Here is a 22,854-nt window from a genome sequence, read left to right as displayed (position 1 = left end):
AAAATGACTTATTTAATAATAATCCTTCAGTTCCATGAAAGTGACTTTATTTTATTTTTTAATTTTTCGAGCACTCAAGTTCCTTAAAATTCACCTTTATAAATAATTAATATAAGTTGTCTTTTAATTCACCCTTTGACAACTTAAAGTTGCAAAATATAAAAGTAGCCTGAAAGTGAATTCTTATATCACCTACATACTATGAAGCTCATGGAAAACCAACTTAATGAAAATTGATACTTTCCAAAAATAGAATGTCTCCAAAAAGTGTGGAAAACACCTTGAATGTTGAAACATCTCCTTGAAAGAAGCAAAGGATTCAACTTGATCTCTTGAACACAATGCTACTTTATGAAATTCATTCTGAAAAGGTTGGCACTCTCCAAGAAAGTTGGAGCTTCCAAAGATGTTGGAAAGGCTATAAAAAGGGAACATTACAAATTTCTTAACATCTTCATCTTCAGTATTCTCCTTCCAAACTATGTCCACAACCTTAGTAATCTTCCACATGATTTGTTTACCTTGCATGGTTTGCTTGTTCTTCACTTCATCATCTTGTTTTATCCATGGCTCTCCAAATAGATTTACGCAACATAATGGTTACACATTCCACAAGGCGTTGGAGGTGTTAAAACTATAGATTTTGTTGGTGCTAATACCACGTCTTCACTCCTTGCATTCCAAATGATGCTCCAATCACCTCACCTGTGTTACAGTACATAAAATTCTTGGCTTTGTCAACTGTAAATGGAATTTTGTCTTCAAGTGTGATAGAAGTCCTCTTTTAATAAAGATTAAGATTTTATTATTTTTATGTGACCGTACTGTTTATATTTTGTGACTCTCAACTTCACCATATGGCTAATACTAGAATACATAGTGCAGCCTTTCAATGAAAAACTCAGCCCCTTTATTTTGTTTTGAACAACTTCTCACAAACTATCCATGATTGCATGCACATCTTCCACAGTAGTTTACACATCACATATAGACCTAAATTTAAGCACTTCTAGACTCCATATATGGTCCACATTAGTCTCTTGAGCATGTATTTCCATAACTATTATCAAATGCTTCCATGCCAATCTGCAACTTTGTCTTGTTTTCTTCCTATAAAGTAAAGAGTGCAGGCAGTAAATCTAGTACAAGATTAACATAGACTAAATCATCTAATGACCAACAAATTCAAAAGAAAATACTTTCCTTTAAGATGAGGCATTTAAACAAACTGTAGCTTTGTAATCTCCCTTTTGTAGGCGAGTGCTGGACAGGGACCCTTAGCCCATTTTAATTCACGTAGGCTAATTGGGAGCGAGAAGGGAATAATTAGTTAATTAAATTTGGTTACCTAAAGTTTGGACAATTTACATTTAATAATTTAGTTTCTTTTATAAAGTTGAATTGTAAATTTAAAGTGACTTTATGGGCACCCAAATAGAAAAGTTAAATTATTAAGCCACTTAAGGTGGGAAAAGGAATAGTATTTTATTATTTTCAGAAAAAGCGTATAAAAAGGAGAAAGGTGAAGGAAAAAGGAAAACTCATTCCTGGCATTCATTTTGAAAACACCAATTGGGGAAGTGATTAACTATTCATCTTTAGCCCTGGGACGAAAACCCTACAGCAAATTGGTTAGAAGGATTAAATCCTTCCTAGCTAATTCTTGGTGAATTGCTTCAGGATTCACATATGCACTAATTGATTTGAAGATTTGAGGAGATTTCATGGTTGATAGAAAAATATCATTTTTAAGGGATTGATCATTTGCTTGCAAATCACTTGGAATTCGGAGATAAATTTGGTGAGCTATTTATTCATAAAATTCTGGTTCCGTATTGCTGGTTTGATTATTTGAAGAGTTGGTTGTGCCAATGGCAGACCATAGGTAAGTCACTCAAGTGCATAAGACATAGGAAGTGTAGCGGTTTATTTGTATTAACTAAAATTGTGTTTTTAATATTGGTATTCTTACATTCATTGCTGGGTGAATTGGGGAGGTTGTGGAAGAGTTATCAACTGTTTATTGCTGTAAAAAGATATATATTTATGGATGTCACTGCCAACACACATCTATTGGGCGGATTTAGGGAGGTGTGAGAACAAGGAGGATGCACTAAAGAGGGTTGCAGATATATTTCTAAGGGTTTAAACTTTAAATGCCAAAAAACTCTGCCGCTGTCATTACCTTGAATATTTCCTTCTTAACTTCTGGCTGCAGCGGTGCATTTGCACATAGACAGAAATGAGGGATGAAAGAAAGTAAATAATGAAGCTGAAGCTGTGTATATTGTGACAGTTTAGATGTCACATTGGAGATAAAAAGGAGGTCGTAGCATTCTAGAATAATGCGTGGAGAATAGGGGGAAGGTGAATTTACGATTTTAGCTGTTTGGCACTCCAGTTGCTAGCCACAGCTCTCAATTAGCTGACCAGTTGCAGAGTTAAAGAGGTGTGGAGGTTTTGGCAGGAAAGTGTAAGGATATTAGGAAGAAGCACTGCCATCTTTGAGGGTATTACACCCTCCCTGTGAGATATCACACAAACCTGGTCTTTCTATGTATTGGAATTGCACACTTGCCTCCAGTAATTTGTTATTCTTACAACAGTTATATACATCAGTGATGGGGGAGAAAATTTAACGTACTGATCTGTTTTAATACTGCAATACAGTACCATCTTAATCTTTAATTTTATGTAGAGCAAAATTTACAATTTTTATGTATCACATTGAACTTAGTTTCCGAAATTCCATAGGAGTATTCATTATAGAATTTACTCGAGTCTTTTTGAGAAAACACTGCAGTTGTTGTTTAATTCTTGAAAACAAGAAAATAGTCACTTCTGGTATTTATCATTGCCTAGCATTATATCAAACGTTTGTCAAAACTACAAAATTTTAAGCCTAGCACATTACAAGCTTTAAATAATTGGAAAAATACATATATATTTTTTTCCTCCTTCCAAGCCCTGAAAAGGAATGTAACTAATTTCTCCTCGAACATACCTAACTTCTACAACAAAGTCTCCATGCTTACAGTTCATAAATCAATTTCACTCGCCAACATTGCTTTGATACCACATGTTAGATTTACAAAGAGAAAAGATAAGAAAAGGATGAATAGAAGATCAAATGGTGACAAACGTTTGTATTAATTTTCTTAATGTGAAGATATACATATAGCACACAGTTTTGCAACTCCATTTGACAAATGAATGGTCATGTGACTCACGCGTGACCTTTGATCTTCCAATCTTTTTGATTCTATTTTCAATATTATCTTATTATTCTTTGGATCGATTCCCAAGATTAAGGACAAGGTGTTTAAGCTTATCAAATTCTATAAGAATATCAAAATTCAAGGATAAGCTTGATATGAAGAATGATGCTAGCATGTACAAGTATTGCAGTGTTAGTGATATACAACGGTCCAATAAAATCAAATGGCCCATCATGACCCTTTTTCTTTAAGTTTTAACAATACTAATATAAACGATCCTAGAATAGCTTTTGTTCCTTTTCAACCTTTTATAACATCATACAGCTGTTCCTCATATCTATTCTTTACATATAATTCAAATTATCTCAACTTAACTCATTGACTCCCAACCCATTTCATATGCCAATCTTAATACCTTACTTGCCCATTGATAAATAACACCACTGCCCAGTAACTGTTGGAGTTCAAGTTGAAGAACATGTCAACAGTGATAAAGATAGATCCCTCAAGGAGTGGCTTGTTCAATCTCCTATGAGAAGGTCTTCCTACAACTTGAACCTGTATAGTCCATTCAAGAACTAGCAAAAAGAGAAGATACTGCCCAAGGCAAAGGGCCTATCTACACATTGGGATGGGTTGTCAAAGAAAAATGATAATCTGTCCAAGGATGGGATCAACATGGCTAAGGCTGGGGGTAGCCTGTCCAAGCAACTCATGCCATCAAGGCCTACATGGGTTTGTTCCAAGGCACAGAACAGCCCATCCCCATAAATGCAACTGCCTAAACCGTAAGCAGCCTGTCTTGTTTTCAATGTGTTTCACTTCAAGTGAAGGCTGTCCAAAATGCTGAACCCATCAAGATCATCATAAGACCATCCAAGGCATGGAATGAAATCTATGAATTGAAAGTCAAACGAGTCAAAAGTGGAGGAATCCAATAGAAGCTAATTACAATCAGACCAAGACCAAATAAAATCAGTCCAACTCAAGAAAAAGAAGCAACAAGCAAACAGAAAGTCAAAGTAAATTTGTGGAACAGCTGTTATAAACAAAACACAATTTGGGTCTGAGGAAAAGTGGATAAAACCTTGCAAAAATTATATCTGCAACCTTGAGTGAGTGAAGAGCATCATTGTCTAAATCCCAACAGTTAATTTCACATTGAAAATGAAGTGAGTTTTGATAAAATTACATTTAGGTGTTGGAAAATTTTCCATTTGCAGATCAATATTCAGAAAAGTAGTTAATTGAAGGTAGTGAAAGCTTAATGGATAGAGAAGTTTTAATTTTTATACATAAACCAGCAAGACGGACAGTGGGCAAATGGGCATACCAATATGTTAGCATATGGGTAAACTAATTGATTATAAACCAAGAAAGAAAAAAGCACATGAAATGTGTGAGGAAAGTCCAAAAGTCACATAGGAAAAACCAGTAGAAGAAATTAAATTAGGCTAGACATATGGGTGAAGAGAATGACAAATAAGAATATATACATGAAGGAGGGAAGTGAGAAGGGGTCAATCGAACTTTAGACTGCAATTATTTGAAGGAAAGACACCACCACTATTGCTTGGAAAATATTTTATATACTGTCAAACTAAGTCCTTAACGAACTTTGAGGAAGCTGGAACACCTCAGAAGGTAGTTGGTGAGGGTAGCTGGTGCCATTATATAGGATAATTAATTTTTTTCTTGGAAAACAGAATCGTTGAGGGAAGGAGGGTTGTTTCATGATGCATTCATAGGGAAATACCCAAATATTATATTTGATGAGGGATATTATACTTGTACCGATCGGTTTGATGTCAACTCTTGAGAAGTCAAAGAATTAGTTGTGAGGCATCATCATGTAGGAGTTGGCCCAAGCATAAGTCCTTTGATCTCATGCTTCTAGACATTTTTAGTATTAATCCCATGGCAATTTGAACTGCTGTATAATATGCCACTAGCATTGGTGATCTCTTGTATGGAATCCTTGAGTAATTAATATTTTTATTGCTCACGTTCAAGTAATTATTGAGTAGGCAGATGTCTATGTTAATTCAGTGGCTATTTACTTTGTCATGTTTCAAGTTTTAGGTTGAGTAAGGACCTATCATAACATCGTGCAATACCCATATTTGGTAATTGATTATTGAAAACAAAATGACTAAATAAGGTGATTCTTCTTATGAAGATGACACCATTCAGTATAAGGTTGAGAAAATCAGATAACTGAAATTGATTGCAAGTGGAGATAAAATTTAATATACAATATTTTCTGTTTTCTCCAATGAACTTTACTGAGTATAGAGACATTTTGGTTCTCAATCATGCTTGAAGGTTTCCTTGTTATCTAAATATGAATTAATGAACTTATTTATTCCTTTGCTTCTTAATCAGTGAACTATTTTGGAAATTTGCCAAGGATGAATTCTTAAGGAAATTAGCTAGTTATAGTTGGAGGATGTACTTGGGGATCAGTATTATTAGATGATAAAATTTTGAAGTTATGGATTATATTTATATTTTGCTGTATACGTTTTTCTTTGAAAAGTTACATATTTTGAATGAAAATTGATTAAATAGTGGTCTTGTACACTATCGTTTGTTTTTTGTAATAGAGAGTTTGATGATCTCTTTGCCACTAAAAAGATATAGCTTTCTTAGACTCAATCCCATTTTACCAAAACATTTCTTCTATCTTGGGGAAAGTTGATTATTGTATTTTCTTTTTCAGATGGTGTTCTTTTAGGAGGTATCATTATCATGTATGAATTTCACACATTCTTGCGCTCCATTCTGCTTGTTTTGTACTCATTTTGGCTTCCTCAAATAATTACAAATATTATTCGTGATACGAGAAAGCCACTACATCCTCATTATATTGTGGGGATGACACTCACTCGATTGGCAGTTCCACTTTATGCCTTTGGGTGCCCAAGGAATTTCATGCGAGTTGACATTGATATAAAGTGGTGTATCTGTTTGACAATATTCTTAGGCTTTCAAGCCTTAATTCTCCTCCTTCAGCATTACTTGGGAGCTCGTTGGTTCATTCCTCGCCAGGTTTGATTCATAACCATTAGCATGATGTTTTCCCTTTTTGTTGATTCTTCTGCCGTTTGTTTAGTTTCCTATTGTGATTTGTATTCTATGTAATAAGGTATGGTCATAGCGAAAATTTTATTCTATTAGAATTTGCTCAGATCAAACAGTCATATTTGGTGTATGTAGATTTATTGTTAGGAATATTTTTTAGGTCTTATTATTTGTATATAGGAAAAGGGTAAAGCTATGATCCCTAAATGTTTTCTCTCTTATTTTATGTTAGCTTAATATTTTTGAACTCTTTTTAGTTGTATTGTTGGCAAAGTTCAAACGAAACACTTTTCATATAAGAAGCAAAATTACAAACTATTAATGAAGATATTTTCTTCTACGATGTGGAGGAAAAATAAATATATATCAATCTTGCTACTCATGACAAACCTTTGATGATTAATTCCTAAACATGTACCTTTAGTAAAGGTGAGAAGTTACACCCAAATAAGTACTGGAATTTTAGTGTTCATGGTAGGCTTTGTTACATATTAATGGTAAAGATAAAGCGATGTGCATTAGAACATTTGTATGTCTTTGTAATGCTATTCCACCACTGCAAAGGAAAAATGACCAACTCTAGATCAAACTAAAACCCAACTAAAAACTAGTCAATCAATGAGGCCCAACTGTCTTGCTTGTTGATTTCCTTCTATTTTGGGTTTGTTTGTACTATAGTTTCTTTCTTTGTCTCTCACTGTCCTAAGTTGGCTGTGGCCATAGTACTGTAATTTTATTAATATTAATAAGATTTTCTTTATTTGTTTTTAGAAAAGAAAGCTCATGGCTCAATTATATATGGTATAAGAAAAATAGAGATTTGCTATGCCTTTAGAGCTAAACAATTTTCACCACATCGCCACTGAACCTATTACAAGGTTTGTTTGCATAACTTCTTGGCAGTGATGACATTGATTCCATTGTCAACCAAAGAGGGAGTGACACACTATGAGAGCTATCCAAAGTCAAACAGGCCATGCTAATTTCCAACAAATGGCATGATGCAATGAGCTATTTTGATGGAAAACTTGAGTTATACAGTTTGGAACTAGGTTCATTGTTTATCGGAATAGTTTCTTAATAGCTTGTACATGAAACTACCTCATGGATTAATTGTGATAGGTGAATACCACTTCTATTGTAATCCTATGTGTTGGATACCACTATTGTTTTGGCCCTTGGATAGGACTTAGTTGGATATAGGGGATGCATTCTTCATTTTGTAATTAATGTTTTCTTATTATCAATATAGTTTCTATGCTTTATTAATTCTCTTGGAGGAAGAGTATTTTCTAACACCTGGAACTTGCAGTACAAGTGTAGTTCAAATCTTAGCAGTGTATTGTCCCCTCATTAATTTTCCATTTGGCTTCCTTGTTTAAGTTCAAAACATTTTTTCAAGAAAAGAGGATATTGGGTATTTCACTTCTGCTCTTCTATGGCATCTTCAAATTATACTAAATTGGTGGGTTTTTGGCAATTTTGGAAGCATTTTCCAGATCAACATTCCTATTGGCTTGAAATTTAACTAGTTTGTAGAATGGGTAGTAGGGCCCCTACTATAACTATTAATAAAAGGATGGGATCCTTCTTGATAGCCAAAGGAGGTGGTTGCAAACATGAATCGCACTACTGATCCAACTTTGCAATCAATAATTTGCTATCTTTGAGTTGATTCAGTCCATTCCCTTATCAATCTTGTATTTGCAAGCTAGGGGTCATCTGAGCTTTTCTTCCAATGGACCAAGCAAAGTATATTCCTTCATTGAAGTATGATTTGACCTCAGTTACCGGTTCTTGCCAAAAATGGCCGGGTCCTGGTCTTGGTTCATGCCTGGTCCTGGTCCGAGCCTGGTTCGACCTGGACGCTGGACCCACAGGGAACCCAGCCGCCTGGGCAGGACCCGGGTGGGACCCAGGTCTAACCAAGGGGGACCCAGGTGAACCCAAGCCTGTGGGTTCTCAAAAACGGGGCCCACGGGTTAGAAAACAAAGAAAAACAATTAAAAAACAAAGTTTTTAATCTTATTTTAACATTTTGAAACTTGAAACTTGAATATTATCTTTTTTGCAAATTATGAATATGATATTACATTTATGGTTTACGATATATCAATATCAAAATATTTATTGGCATTGGCAATTATGGATTTATGATTTATGATTTATCTGTTATCATTTATGTATCATTGTATGGGAAAGTTACATTGTATGTTTCATATTTGTATGTTTGAACTGTGAACATATATAATTTTGATGTTTGAAGTTTGAACATATATATATAAAAAAAAAAATTAAAAAACTAAAATATATATATATATATATATGGACAAACCCGTACCCGTACCCAATTTTTTTTTTTTTTGCCGAATCCGTACCCGAATCCGAACCTGAATCCGAACCGGAACTGGTAACTTAGGATTTGACCAATACAAGCCATTTTTGGTCAACATTGTGGTTTTTGCCTGAAATTGAACTTTTCTAGGTTGGGCTGAAAATTTGTGAGGTACAATTTTTGAAGTTTAAGCACTTAATTTTGCTGTGGTTTCAAGTTATGAAAATTTTATAATTATTTAAGGAATGAAATCAAATTATGACTTTTATATTTTGAAGAAGTTTAAATTTCATAGAAGAAAAAATACGCGAAAAAACTACATTTAATCGTAGAAATCGTGAATTGCCATAAGTCAGGATTTTTTCCCTCTTAAAACTGCCAATTTTTTCTGAAATTGTGGTCAGCGATTTTGACCAATCGTTTCCCTGTAATTGCCTCTAAATCACAATAGAATCATGAGAAAACAGTCTCATGCGATGCAGTTTTTAAGGTTTTCCATGCAAAAATGTAGAAGGGGGTTCATTGTTTTAGGGTTTTTGGGAGCAATTGTCTGTTCTGCATTATGACAATGGAAATGTGTTTTGTGTTGTAAACTGCCATTTCTTAGCTGCCGATGCCATTTGTTGTTGCTAAGGAGTCTTCATTTTCAGTGACTAAACAGAAAATCTCTACAATTTTTTAGGGCTTTTCCCTTCTTTGAAGGAGCTTTAAAGAAGTTTTATTTATTTTTAAAACTTTCTAATTTAATCTTTACTTTGATATGATTACTTTTTAAAATCTTTTCTTTTCTCTATTTTTATAATGATATTTTTTAAGTTTTTTTTTTTTGTTATAAATTATAATTGAAGTTAAAATATAGAATTATGTTTTATAATTTTTGTTCTTCTATAGTCTAGAAAGTTGTTTATTTACAAGATAGATTTAATTAAAAGAAACTGATAAAAAGGATTGAGAGGGTGATTATAATTTTATTATATAAAATTTGTGAGAATTTTTGAAATGCACATTTATATAAAATCTGTTTTTTATATGCAACCTCTAAATACTCCATTTCTGGTAATGTTGTCGTTGTTGTCACGGTTTCTGTTTCTCCTTTCTGGTAGCCTAGTTGTGGTATGAGCCCATGCACCAAATCAATTATTCTCGCTCGTGAAATTATGAAATCGAAAACTGGATCCTATGAATCGGATGAGCAGGTGAATTTTCAGACTACAGTTGTGCATGTCTAATGCAACAAATTACTTCAGGTCACCTGCATTTTTCTTTTGCCTTGATAATTGAATTAAAATTATTATTAATCATTTAATATTTAATATACTATTATTAATTAATATTTATATATTATCATATTAGATATATATATATTTTTTTGATAGATAATCGGTCGAAGCCAATAAGATGTACATACCCTACCCCCTTTGTGGGATTTGAGCTCGTGACCTCTATTTCAAGAGCACAAGTTCTCCACAACTAGGCCAACTCAGGTTGTACGTTATCATATTAGATATTATTATTTGAAGTTTAAAATAAAAATTCTAATTATCAAATTTTAAAATGATATGTATTAAAATTGATTTAAAAAAATAAAATTTAATCATTAAATTTAAATTTATTTAATAATCGAATGTAAATTTTAATTTGATGTCTCTTCTACATTTTTGTTTATAAAAATATATTTTAAAAATAAAAATCATATTTGAAAATATTGTTTTAAACAAAAAAGTGCCAAATACCTAATTTCAAAACTGTGAAAATGGCTTGTGCAATGAGGGTTGGTAGTGAAGTATGCATTGTGAAATGCAATATGATCAGTGATACAAACAACAAAAAATGTTATTCCATAATTGATAGGCTAAACTCTCAATTTTATTTTCTCTTTACATCTCCATGCTATTGAAACAATTTTATTTTCTCTCTCCATCTCTATACTATTGAAATACCTTCTAATTTTAAAAAATACAAGTTTTGTCCCATTATCTATATGTTTTAATTTTTATCAAATCTGACTTTTTTCCGTTATCTTGAAAAAATCTTATACTATTGGTTTGCCAATTTATAAATCTGATTTGGTCTGACAACGTGGGTTTATATTTACTTCAAAATTGGATAACTATTCACATTTATAAATCATTAAACATTTTAATGCATGTGACAAATTTATTGTTCATTTTAATATGAAATAGAAATAGAGAAATTAAATAGATGCATGGCTGGATCCAGAGGGTTGCATAGATTTATAAGAGGTGTTTCTCCAAATAGCTGAGAATAACTTAATTGAGCTTTTACTCAAGTTCAAGCTTTGGTAAGCTTACAGCCCCTTAATTACTTGAGAGTAAAAACTTGGCCTCACAAGTTTATTAAAAAAAAACCTTGTTTTACCTTCTTTTCATTGAGTCTTCATTTGATGAAACAGAATAATGCTAGGCTATATTCACTGATTCACCTGCTCTCTGTGATGAATCTTCCAACGAGGATGATGTAGAAGAGGTGAAAAATATCCAACAGTCTTATCTTTGATGAATCTTTCATCTAAGATGAAGATAATTATATCCAGCGTATCTTTGATGATTCTCTGCTTCTCTATGAGGAATCTCCAAGCAAGGATGATATGCAAGAATATCTTCTAATTTCTCTTTGTAGATTGTACTCCACTTTATAGTTTATAGTGAATATTCAAATTAGAGGAATGCACCTATTGAAAGGAAAGCTAAGATTCATTAAGGTCAACCATACTCAAATTCATAATATCAATTGTATCTCAAGACAATCTCTCATTTGCCCAAAATTCTCAAGCTAATGTATTCTTTCTTAGGCATGTAAAATTTTGTTTATGCTTTGTGCAAATTCATCACCATTGTACATATAGAGAAAATAACACCATATCTTTCTTTTACTGAAACATCCATTACTATTACCAGATTTTAGATTAATAACTTTCACAGCATGTTGAACTTATCACCGCATCAGATATCCTAACAAATGGATACTCGGATCTTATTATTAATTCAGAAACAAACAGATACAGCTCAAAACTTCTACCATTGTTATTGCTTTAAGGAGATTACAGGGTTTACAAAATACCACATATACATAGCATGTCAGTGGAATTAATTTGACTGATATGGTATAGTTCCTAAAAACACGATTAACAGTAGGGTCTGTAATATTATATCCCATGTGACTGAAACACTCCACATATTCACTTCAGGCTGCACAGAGATTTATGTATATGTATTTTAAATGCCTGGAGGTATTTGTTTGCTTTTATTGATGATTCTGATCCTCTGTTTGGCACTCCAGCTCCTTATTCTGTGTTACTTTGCTGTGTTGAATGATACACAACAAAGTATGAATCACTACTTTCCTTCTCCCTCAGTGATGCAGTCTGGAAACCAAACAAATCTGTAATTTCTTCCTGATCTCTAGTTCAGAGATAACTCACAATGACAAGATAGGGGTGGCATCCTACTCAGTCCTGGCCTTCCGAGCTTTTCGTGTTTTGCAAATGGCAAGTGTAAATGATAATGAAATCAAGTATGCCTGAAACACAATACCTAATTTGCTTGTATACCTGTTCACATTATGTTTGGTAAAAAAAAAAAAATCAACGCAAAGGTTTGCAAACAGGTCAGCATCCAGCAAGGAGAATATGATTGTTTTTATCGAAACAGACCAATGCCCAGAAAGGAGAATAAGATAGGTGGGCACCCAACAAGATATATTTTTGCTATCAATTTTTTTAATGGTTATTGCTAGAAGAAACAATCAAGGATAAGAAAATTAACAGGATAGAAATAATATCCACCATCTGCATCATCAGATTCAGATGAGGCATCATTTTCAGGGGGATTGTCTTTGAATCTTTGATAATATCTTTGTCATGAGAAACTTCAGCTTGATTTTCTTCTTCATGAGTATGATGCTAATTGCGAAGCCTTTTGTAGTGAAGCTGCTTGTCTCTTCATTTAAGAATACCACAAAATGCCACACGTGTCCCTAGTTGGTTTGAAATTTCTGATGTAGGTTTCAATTCATTGCAAACGTGATGGATAATAATTCACGAACTTTAGATAATCTGTTCAACTATTTGATGTTCTCCTTTCTTATGGTTGGCAGCCACAATTTTAATGTTTTAGACTTTTAGTGTAATCAACAAGTTCTTTCCTCATTCTTTATAATTACTTCTATTGAGTATTACCATATTAGAATTTGAAGCTAGAATCTATGCTCTTGATACACTAGAAAAACCTGGTCAAATACTAATGTATCATTGACCGAAAATAGAGCTCTATTTAAAGGTTTGCAATTGTTCAAATGGGATAACAAATATAGTCTGTAAGATAAAGTTATGGCCTCTGGAATATTGCCTCAAGTTCCTTCCCAAATTCCCTAAAAAATAAATAAAATAGCTGCATTTAGGAAAAAAGCCAACCTCTTACTAGAGTGTGCCGTGTGTTATCTTTTGATTCACCAATTGCAGATCAAGCAATTTTTGTCACTTGTATAAACATTTGTTTATGAGAAAATATTTTGCCTCTTGTCAAATCAAAGAAACGGGACTCGGACTCAGCTCGGACTCGGCAAGGCCAAATCGGACTCGGACTCGGGACTCGGCGTCAGACTCGGCTCCAGACTCGGCTGGACTCGGGAAAGTGAAAAACTCAAAAAATTTAGAGATTTTTTAAGATTTAAAACTTGTTTCATGCACCCTTTATTGAATAAGACACAATAACATCATCAAACTTGGCTCATTTCATTACATAATACATACACAAGTATACATCTATGATCTATCACATAAGCATAAACGCAAATTGTAGCTGAAGGAAATAACAAACATAGATATATAAATATTGTCAAATGTATACAATATTACAAAACTCATGGAATAAAAAATCCATGTCATCATATGATCATCATCAAATGTTCCATACAAATAACAAAGGTAAATACATCTACAAGCCTATGGCGCAGAGGAGTCTGCACCCTCCGGCCCCGACGTCGGCTCCGATGAAGGCCCCGGCCCCCTACGAAGGCGTCTAAGGTAGGTCATAGATGATTGGGCAGCCATAGCCGCTCCTCGTGACACCACGCCATGCTCACCAACATCAGGAACATCTGTGTCACTGTCACCATCTGTGTCACTATCACCATCTGCCTCTGAATCTCCTCTCTCTGCTCGTGCTCTTTGCTCCTCCTCTGCCATGGCTACAGCCTCAGCCTCTATATCTACTTGGTCGATCCAATCAGTGTCATCATCACTAAAGATAGCCACAGGATCTGTCTCAATGGCCCACTCTGCCTCAGGATCAACCTCATCTAGAATGATAGGAGAGATGTCAGCTAATGCATTCTTTCTCATTCTCAGGCGGAGGTTGTAGTGAACAAAGATAAGATCATTCATCTTCTCCACGGATAATCTATTGCGCCTCTTGGAGTGTATGTGCTCAAACATACTCCAATTGCGCTCACAACCAGATGCACTGCATGGTTGGCTCAAGATGCGAATGGCCAACTTCTGAAGATTTGGTGTCGTTGGGCCAAAAAAGCTCCACCAATTATCTGAGTTTGAAATGAGAAAAATAAATAAAATCAGTCTCTCATAAACTCATTTAACAATATACAATAAAACTAAAATTAAGCCTTACGATTTATTTTTACCTGGCATCATAGTTGTCCTACTTTCTTTGGCGATAGGACGAGAAAAGGTCTCCCCTTGTGCATTTGAGAACAACTGTAGCTCTCGCATAAGATCTGTCTGAGTACAACCAACAGTTGCCATCTTCTCCATGACTGAGTATAGCCCATCAAGGACCTCCGCATCAGCCCTGAAAGTAGGGCTAAAATGGAATGCCGGATTCAAATAATAGGCTGCTGCATGGATGGGCCTATGAAGCTGATGATGCCATCTCTTATCAATGATCTGCCAAATGGGACCATACTTGCTCTCATCTCCTGCATAGATAGATTTGATGCCCTCTTTCGCCCTATCCATGCCCTCATATATGTAGCCCATTGCGGGCTTTTCTCCATCCGCAACTCGCAACAAAACCACCAAGGGCTTAACAAACTGTAAAATTGAAAATATTGTGTAATTTAAAACATGAGCAAATAAGAGAATATGATGAATAAGTTATAAAACAAAAAGTTAAATAAAAATTGTAGAATTTATAAAAAAATTACCTTCACTATCTCATCACAAGGGCTCCAAAAGCCTCGCTCATCAAAAATGCAGTCTGCCATATCTTTCCCTACTGGGGTGGCAGCATAGGATGAGGAAGACCACTCCTCACCAACAATCATACGTCTCAAGGCCATCTTACAACGAAGCATGGACTGCAATGTGATGAAGTTTGTGGCAAATCTTGTGATTCCTGGACGAGCTAACTCCTTATGCTCTGTGTATTGTCTCATAAGAGCCAACACCCATGAATGATTATATACAAATTTGCACACATTTCTGGCCTTTTCTACACATGTCTTGACCCATGGAAGTTTTCCAATATCCTCTAACATGAGGTCAATGCAATGGGCGGCACATGGAGTCCAAACTATAGATGGGCGCCTCTCCATCAATAGTCTGCCTGCAACAACATAATTTGTTGCATTGTAATTAATGAGGTTACAAAATAGAAATTAATTTGCAAACAAAATTAGTTTGTAATCAAAAGTTTACCTGCAGCAACATAATTTGGTGCATTGTCAGTCACCACCTGTACCACGTTCTCTTCACCCACCTCATTAATCACCTCCTCTATCTGCTCACATAGGTAGGTGGCATTCTTGCAATGGGCGGAGGCATCAATAGACTTGATGAAAACGGTGCCCCCTGAAATAAAAAAATAAAGCAAGATCAATGATCATTCAATAAATCATTAAATGAAAAATAAAAAATTAATGCCTAAATGAAACTAAAATTAATCAATCACCTGCGGAAGAAACAAGAAAATTAAGGAGAGTTCTATTTCTCCTGTCTGTCCAACCATCAGTCATGATGGTGCAACCTTTAGTGCTCCATATTTGGCGTTGATCACCCAATTCTTTCTTCACATCATTCACCAATTCAGTCAAAATGGGTCCCCTCAAATCAAACTCAGAAGGGGCTTTGAACCCCGCCCCACAAATGGTAAGGGCATCAACCATTTCTTGCCAATAAGGTGACTTGTCACAAATAATTTTAATGAGATAAGTATGTACTATGTATAATGAACTATATACAACAAAAATTAATACGAACAATCAAATTATAAAAATTAAAACAATCAAACATAAAACATTTACCTGGCTGTGAAGAATGGAATACTGCCATAGATCCAAAATCTGCCAACTGCCATTTTAGCAGCATCATGGACCTCCTTGTTCCAACCCATGCTCTCAAGTGACTGTTGGGACCCAGGAGTAGTGCGAGGTGCAAAAAAGGTATCCAACCTAGATTTACGAATCCTAGGTCCAATGCTAACACTCCCACTACCACTGCCAGTGCTAGGAACATGAGAAGGGGCAGAGGCACTGGCACTGGCACTTATAGAAGCATAACCGGAAGCATGAGTAGTAGCAAAATGAGTGGGACGATATGAAGGTAAGGAAGAAGGCCCTCCAACACAACCTAATTGTGTCCCTGTTCCTAAAGGTGCATGTCTCCCAATGACTGTGAGATCCTCTTTTTCTTTCCTTTTCCTTTCAATTTCTTCAACCATTACATAGCAATCACGTACGGCCTCAGTGACTGCTTTTGTGCATGGGTCGGCATCATGCCCACGCACACCAGCAATATGGTATTTCAATCTATATATGCCTCCATGGAATATTGTTTTGCAAAATATACACTTTGTTTGCCCTTTTCTTTGCCCTGGAAAATCCTCATGATATTTCCAAGCAGGGTCCTTTCTAATGGGAGGTCTAGAAGAGGACATTGTATGATTGTTTTGTGAAACTTGAGGCAAATAAGAATGTGAAGGTTGCTGCAATAAAACATTACAAATGCAAAAATAAATTAAGACATTCATTCTGTGTTGTGCATTCATAATTTCATTCTCATTGAACATTTTTTTCAAAAAAGCTAAAGTAGGGTTTGCAATTTTTTTTTTTAAAAATTGTAGGGTTTGTCAAACCCTACTTTAAAAAAAATAAAATTACAAACCCTGGGCCTACATAGTAACATAGAAAAGATTTTGGAATAAAATGTAAAACTTAAAAAAAAAAAAGAATAGAAAAATGAATTTTTGCATATAAGAAACAAAAAAATCTCAAAAAAACAATGTTACCTCTTAGAACTCTTGAAGAAAATTGAAGAAATTGAAGAAATCTTCCTTGCTGGTTTTTCTTCAATGCACCCTTGTTATTCTTTTTATCTCACTTTACTCCTCCTATTTTTGCAAATGAATGAAATGAAAGTCACTTTTAGGTATAAAACAAAAATAACACAAAAAAACAAGTCAAAAAAACCATTTAAAATTGTTTTTTTTTTAACTTTTCATTGACTTCGCCGCCGGCCGAGTCCTAGGCACGGGACTCGCCGAGTTTGGCGAGTTTGGGCCAAACTCGCCAAACTCGGCGAGTCTGGCGAGTCTGGCTCCTGGACTCGGCAGAGTCCGAGTCCGAGTCCCCAGGACTCGGCGAGGGTGACTCGCACTCGGACTCGCGGAGTCCAGGCGAGTCCAGGCGATATTCGTTTCTCTGTGTCAAATCCTCAAGTTGTGTTCTCTTATTATTATTGTGCCCCTCTGCATTGTCATCCACAAGCCTTAAACATTCTCACATTGCTAATACTGTTGATGTTGGCGGCCCTAGTAATTCTGTTGATCCTCTGATCTAGTAGATTCTTGTGACACTCTTGAAGTTCATGCTTAAGGCTTAGTTCAAGTGTCTGTTGGTGGTCAACCTACTGCTGTTTATTCTGCTATTGACCTTTGCTGACATTAATTTGGCCATTGTTATCTTGGCTTTGATTACCAGAACCTTGGCCTTAGTTAGCAGCACTTCCGTCACGACAATCTCTCCTAGTTCTCACCATCAATATGTAACTTGGGAAGGCAAGTCACACACTTAATCTCATCATCAAAGGTTTGACAATTTGACCACCTCCCTGGTGCTTGTAAGATATATGTGTGTGCGTATGTACATACATACATACATACATACATACATACATACATATATATATATATATATATATATATATATATATATATATATATATATATATATATATATATACATATACATATACACACACACACACATATATATATATGTATGTATGTATTAAATATCTATTTCATGGGACATGTCCCTTAGATCGTACAACTATCCTAGAGGGTGTCTTTTCAGCTAGGAGCACCACAACCTCTTTGCAGTGGTTTGCGGTTGGGTTATGTCGCTGTTCTGGCTCTGGCTGATCCCTTGCTAACAAGAGGAATAAAAATTCCTTATGCATACATCTGGTTAGATCTCTATGAGCCATGCATCCATGGTCCAATAAAAGAGTCTACCAATTTGTCTTTGATCCAAGAGGAAAATTTATCAGTAGCTGCAATTTCCTCTGCTGTCCTTTTTTTTTTCTAATTTTCCTCATTTATAGCAAGGAGTGCCTTCATTTCTAGTATGACCTTGACACCATTGAATTATGCAGTTGCACATCAGTGCCTTCATTTATAGTATCTTGGTTTAGTAGGAAGCAGATTCAACGGCACTAGCTACCATATACTTTGCCTCTGTTTTACTTAGTGCCATTGAAGTCTCCTTCCTACTAAACCAGCATACCATTCCTAAACCCAAGCTACAGCATCACCTTGAGGCGCTCTTCCTATCTCTTGCACTACTTGCCCAATCAGAGTTTCTATATTCTTGCAACTTCATTTCATGATCTCCAAGATTTCTCAGACCATACTCCTAAGCCCTTCAAATATCTAAGCACATGTTTTGCTGCTACCCAATGCCCCTTCTTGGGCTCCACCATGAATTGAATCAAGGTGTTCATTACAAAACATATATCTAGTTTGGTCTTGACTGAATACATCAAGGAACCTATCAGCTGCATGCTTAGTCACTGAGTTCGCCGAATTTCATAGTTGAAGTTCGAAATTCGGCGAACATTTAAAAAATGTATGAAATTCGTTAAAATTCATTGCTAAATTCATATAGAACACTTTTTATTAGGTTTTTCTAAAATTGAATTCTTTGTGCTCGCAGCTATGGCACAACTTATTTCTTTGTGCAACGGGCCACAATGGGTGAGAGATGCTTTGTGTGGCAGGCCACACCACCACGGTATCGCATGAAGACCCGTGGATTGCGTTAAGTCATAGTGCCACGGCGACTTTGACTATTCCTTCTCCTTGGCATCGAATGGAAATCCGCGGATTGTGCTCTTTCTCCTTGTCGGACAACACTTTTTTTGCAGTTTGCTCAAAGTTTGGATGGTCTTGCGACTTTATCTGGAGCTTTTATGTTTTTTTATATATGGTTGTTTTAACTTTTAAATCTTTTCCATAGTTCAAATTTTTTTAAAACATATATTTTTTATTTTAATAATTTATGATTAGTAAAAAAATAATATTATTTTATTTATATTTACATTTAATGTATTTAAACAACATTATTTTACTTGTTTATTTTTTATTTTTTTAATATTAATATTTAATAATTAAACATATTTATTATCAACTTAGTATAATATTATTTGAGCATCAAAATAAGAAAATCAGATCCAACAACTATCTAATATAGATTAGAATTTTCTTCACTTTTGTTGAAGCCCATACTTGGTAGATATTCATCATCTTGGAATACCATGCCTTGGGTGCCTGTTTGAGCCAATACAGTGCTTACGTAGCCCTACAAAGTATTCTTTCCCATTACTCAAATCCTTGAGATTGCTCTATATATACTTTTTCTTGAATGAGACCATAAAGAAAAGCTCTTAACATATTTATGATGTACTTTTTAACCCAATACTAAAACCTAAAGACATAATTATTCTAATGGAAGTGTATCCGGCGACTAGAGCAAAACTCTCCATATAATCCACTCCTTGCTTCTAAGAGAACCCTCTCACCACAAACCTACCTTTGTACTTTTCAATGTTGCCATTTGCAACAGGCTTGATTTTATAGAGCCACCTAGAACTCACAATTTGACTTCCCTTTTTGTCTTTGCATGATGTCCTATGCATCATTTGTCATGATAGAGGTGTACACCACCATGGAATTTGGCCAAACCTACTAACTTATAGCTTCTTGGAAGTTGAAAGGCACTAAATCCATGATGTTACTTATCATTGCTGCTAGAATTGGTTTACCTTGTAACCTATCAAGATTGCCTTCTCTAATTTCTATCACCACTTATGCAATATTTGGGCTAGATCCTTTTTATGTGATAAGAACTTGCTGATCCATGAATTCATCTACATAGCTCTTATCCTCCATCATCAAAACTAAAAACAATTTCTCTTGAGACTAGGAACAAATAAAACTTCATTGACCTCCAAAGTGATACCTAACTCAAGTTGAAAGGGAATAGTACCATCTCCTTTTATTGGATACATGGCATCATCACCAAGCTCAACCTAAACTTTGGAGTTATGTTCTTTGAAATTGGTAAAACATTCCTAGGATGATGTCATATTCCTAGAAGCCCTACTATCCACATACCAAGCATTTGTTGGAAGACAAGAAACCATCAAAAACTCCCTTTCAAAATTGACAAAAAACTTGTCCATCTGAGTTTCTACAGAGATTGTTGCTTTCCTTTGTTTTCTTGTTTGCACAATGTGATGCAAAATGACTAAACATATGACAACTACTTGATTTTACTCAAATCCTTTTTCCCAAGTTGTAAGGATGCTTTTTCACTCTTTTCCTTACCCTTGATGCTTGACTCCATTCGCATTCAAAAACCTAGGTTATGTTCCGTAAACCCTAGTTCACACTCCAAATTGTTGCTTCAAACCCTAGTGCATCTCTTGGTGGTTCATTGTTGTCGGGTAATTATGTCATATTGTAATTAGAACGTTACTTGTGTTACGGGTCCGTGGTTACGTGATGGTTGTCGGTAGTTGGCACCAGACAACCTACACCGACACCTATATATATGTACTTGGTTTCCTATTTCAGGGAGTAGATATTGTCGAAGAAAGTATGTTTTGAATGTACTAGCATTTGGCATTAATGAATACATACATTTGAGTTCTTCTGTTTACTCGCATTGCTGTATACTGTCATATTTCCTACATTTCTGTACTGTTATGCACTATTGAACACACACACCCCTCGAGGGAAAACATCTAGTGCCGTTGCCAAATTGAACTTGGAATGATGGGAACATACTACATGGCACGACGATAATGGGGCAACCAGTGAGCAAGGGGACCAGCAGCAATCCCGAGGAAGAGCCGACGGAGTTGTTTGAAGGAGAGGGAGCACTAACAAGGGATTTCACCTACATCCTACAGGCATCCATCGAAACTTATGTACAGAGGGAGGCCACGACTAAGGACATCCCTAAGAGCGCAGTGTGGAGTGCCCTTGGCATAAGTCCAGCCATAAATAGGCTGATGAACAACTTGCCTAGCTTGTTGGCACAGGTGTTCCTTGCTCTCCAAATTTGTCGGGAAGAAATCTACCGCGAGACCCATAGACAACAAATTTTGTAGCAATTTGAAGAAAGGAGTCGACGAGAGGAAGAAGAACGTGATGAAAGCCGTCGACGAACCTTCAACCCCATGGAAAGAAGGAATTGATGCCTGTGACGCTAAATAAGGATAGAAAATGTGTGCTGAGGGAGGAAGAAGACGCGCACGAGGCAGCCGTGAGGACGTTGAGGTTAGAACAACAAGCAAAACGTCGGCGATGACTGAAGAAACTTGCAGAAGAAAGCACAACTAGCAATGATGGCTCAGGTGCTGAGGGCCAAGTTTTCGTACTAATAGAAACCACCAGGAAGTGGTTGGGGGACCTTTCCCTGACATTGGAAGAGATTGGTGATGGGAGTACGGTAGAGCCGTACACGCCATACAGAGGTGCCGAGACCAAGAGGGAAGAGGAGACAGAGACCGAGAACATAGAGGCGGAGAATACCGGTGCGACCGAAGGTGTCAGGAGGACACAAGGTCACGGTAGTAGAAACAATCTGTTTGGTTTAGGCTCATCACACCTTGGTAGTTAGAGCAACTTGGTGGGACCCAACAGACCAAATCTCGACGGAGTATCTTTGGGAGGACCAGTGTCTGGAGGAGTTCCTGGAGGGTCAAGTTCGAGTTCTGGAAGGCAGACTGGGCCACCGCCAAGGAATGTGTTGGTGAATCGGCAAAATTTGCCTAAGTTCAACGGAGATGGGAAAGAAGTACCAGTTCGACATTGTCGTACATGTGAAACAATTTGGTCGGCCAATGGCATGGCCGACAGGGCGGAATGGGTGGTGCAATTCCCCGCCACCCTACGAGGAGTAGCCATCAATTGGTACTCGGATGCTTATAAAACTAAGTTGTCAACTTGGGGTGAATTACACAAAGCAGTCGAAACAGAGTTTCGACTCAAAGACGACAATGAAATCGTGGCAGAAATCTTGAGTACCAAACAAGGGAAAAGTGAGACCATCCAAGCATATAGTTGACGACTAAAGGAATTGCTAGGAAAAATGGACAACCAACCCGGTGATGGATTGAAGAAAAGGTGGTTTGTGGAGGGTTTAAAGTCATCACTCAGAAGGAAAATGAAAATTGTACCCCCCACATCCTACGAAGATGCCTATAATCGGGCAATGGACCTGGAAAGTGAGGGGAAGACATCCGGGAAGAAGAAAGATATATCCTCTGGAAAGGAGGACTCCTCTGATGGAAGTAGCAGCGACAAGGGGTCGAGCAAGAAGGTGCAAGCCCTTTAGAAGGATATGCATCGCATGATGAAGGAATTCAAAAGCATGAAGGGAAGCACCAGCAAAAATGAGGAAGTGTGGTGCGCAAAATGTAAGGAGGAAGGTCATACAAAAGGCTCCTGTCCTAAAAAGGCCTTTTGCGACATTTGCCAAGTGTTGGGACACTCCACCAAAGAATGTCCCTACAACATGAAGACACAGGGGAATCAGGTGCTCTTCACCCAAGAGCAGTCGTCACCCTCCGCTATAGTAGGCACGTCGCAGCCTCAAGCCAACACCACAACATCATCTGGCGGTTGCAGAGGTAACTGAAGGGGAGGAAGAGGCAACAATAATAATAGCAAT

The 22,854-nt window shown here is 36.2% G+C and overlaps 2 protein-coding genes across 2 annotated transcripts in view; one reads left to right on the top strand and one right to left on the bottom strand.

Annotated features, from left to right (window-relative positions):
• The window catches only part of LOC131079993 (transmembrane E3 ubiquitin-protein ligase FLY2), a 177,343-nt gene that overhangs the window by 131,777 nt on the left and 22,712 nt on the right, over positions 1-22,854 (top strand). Inside the window, exon 12 of the mRNA XM_059218314.1 lies at positions 5,941-6,269. Within this exon, the coding sequence (XP_059074297.1) occupies positions 5,941-6,269 (329 nt within the window). The remainder of the gene's footprint in view (positions 1-5,940; positions 6,270-22,854) is intronic.
• LOC131079992 (uncharacterized) lies at positions 13,468-14,406 on the bottom strand. Its single transcript, XM_058018043.2, has 2 exons — positions 14,299-14,406; positions 13,468-14,199 (listed from the first exon to the last, which is right to left on the bottom strand). Exons 1-2 carry the CDS (start codon positions 14,384-14,386, stop codon positions 13,601-13,603), a joined length of 687 nt encoding a protein of 228 aa, XP_057874026.2. The 5' UTR covers positions 14,387-14,406; the 3' UTR covers positions 13,468-13,600.

This window comes from Cryptomeria japonica, chromosome 3, assembly GCF_030272615.1.
Source record: "Cryptomeria japonica chromosome 3, Sugi_1.0, whole genome shotgun sequence".
In the NCBI taxonomy this organism is placed as follows: domain Eukaryota; kingdom Viridiplantae; phylum Streptophyta; class Pinopsida; order Cupressales; family Cupressaceae; genus Cryptomeria; species Cryptomeria japonica.
This window is presented reverse-complemented; position numbering and strand designations above follow the sequence as displayed.

Excerpts from the sequence above, each read along its gene's own strand:
- LOC131079992 (XM_058018043.2), bottom strand. The coding sequence starts at position 14,386 with ATGCGAGAGCTACAGTTGTTCTCAAATGCACAAGGGGAGACCTTTTCT. Across the intron at positions 14,200-14,298 it reads TAGGACAACTATGATGCCAG|ATAATTGGTGGAGCTTTTTT; the intron begins GTAAAAATAAAT and ends TTTCAAACTCAG.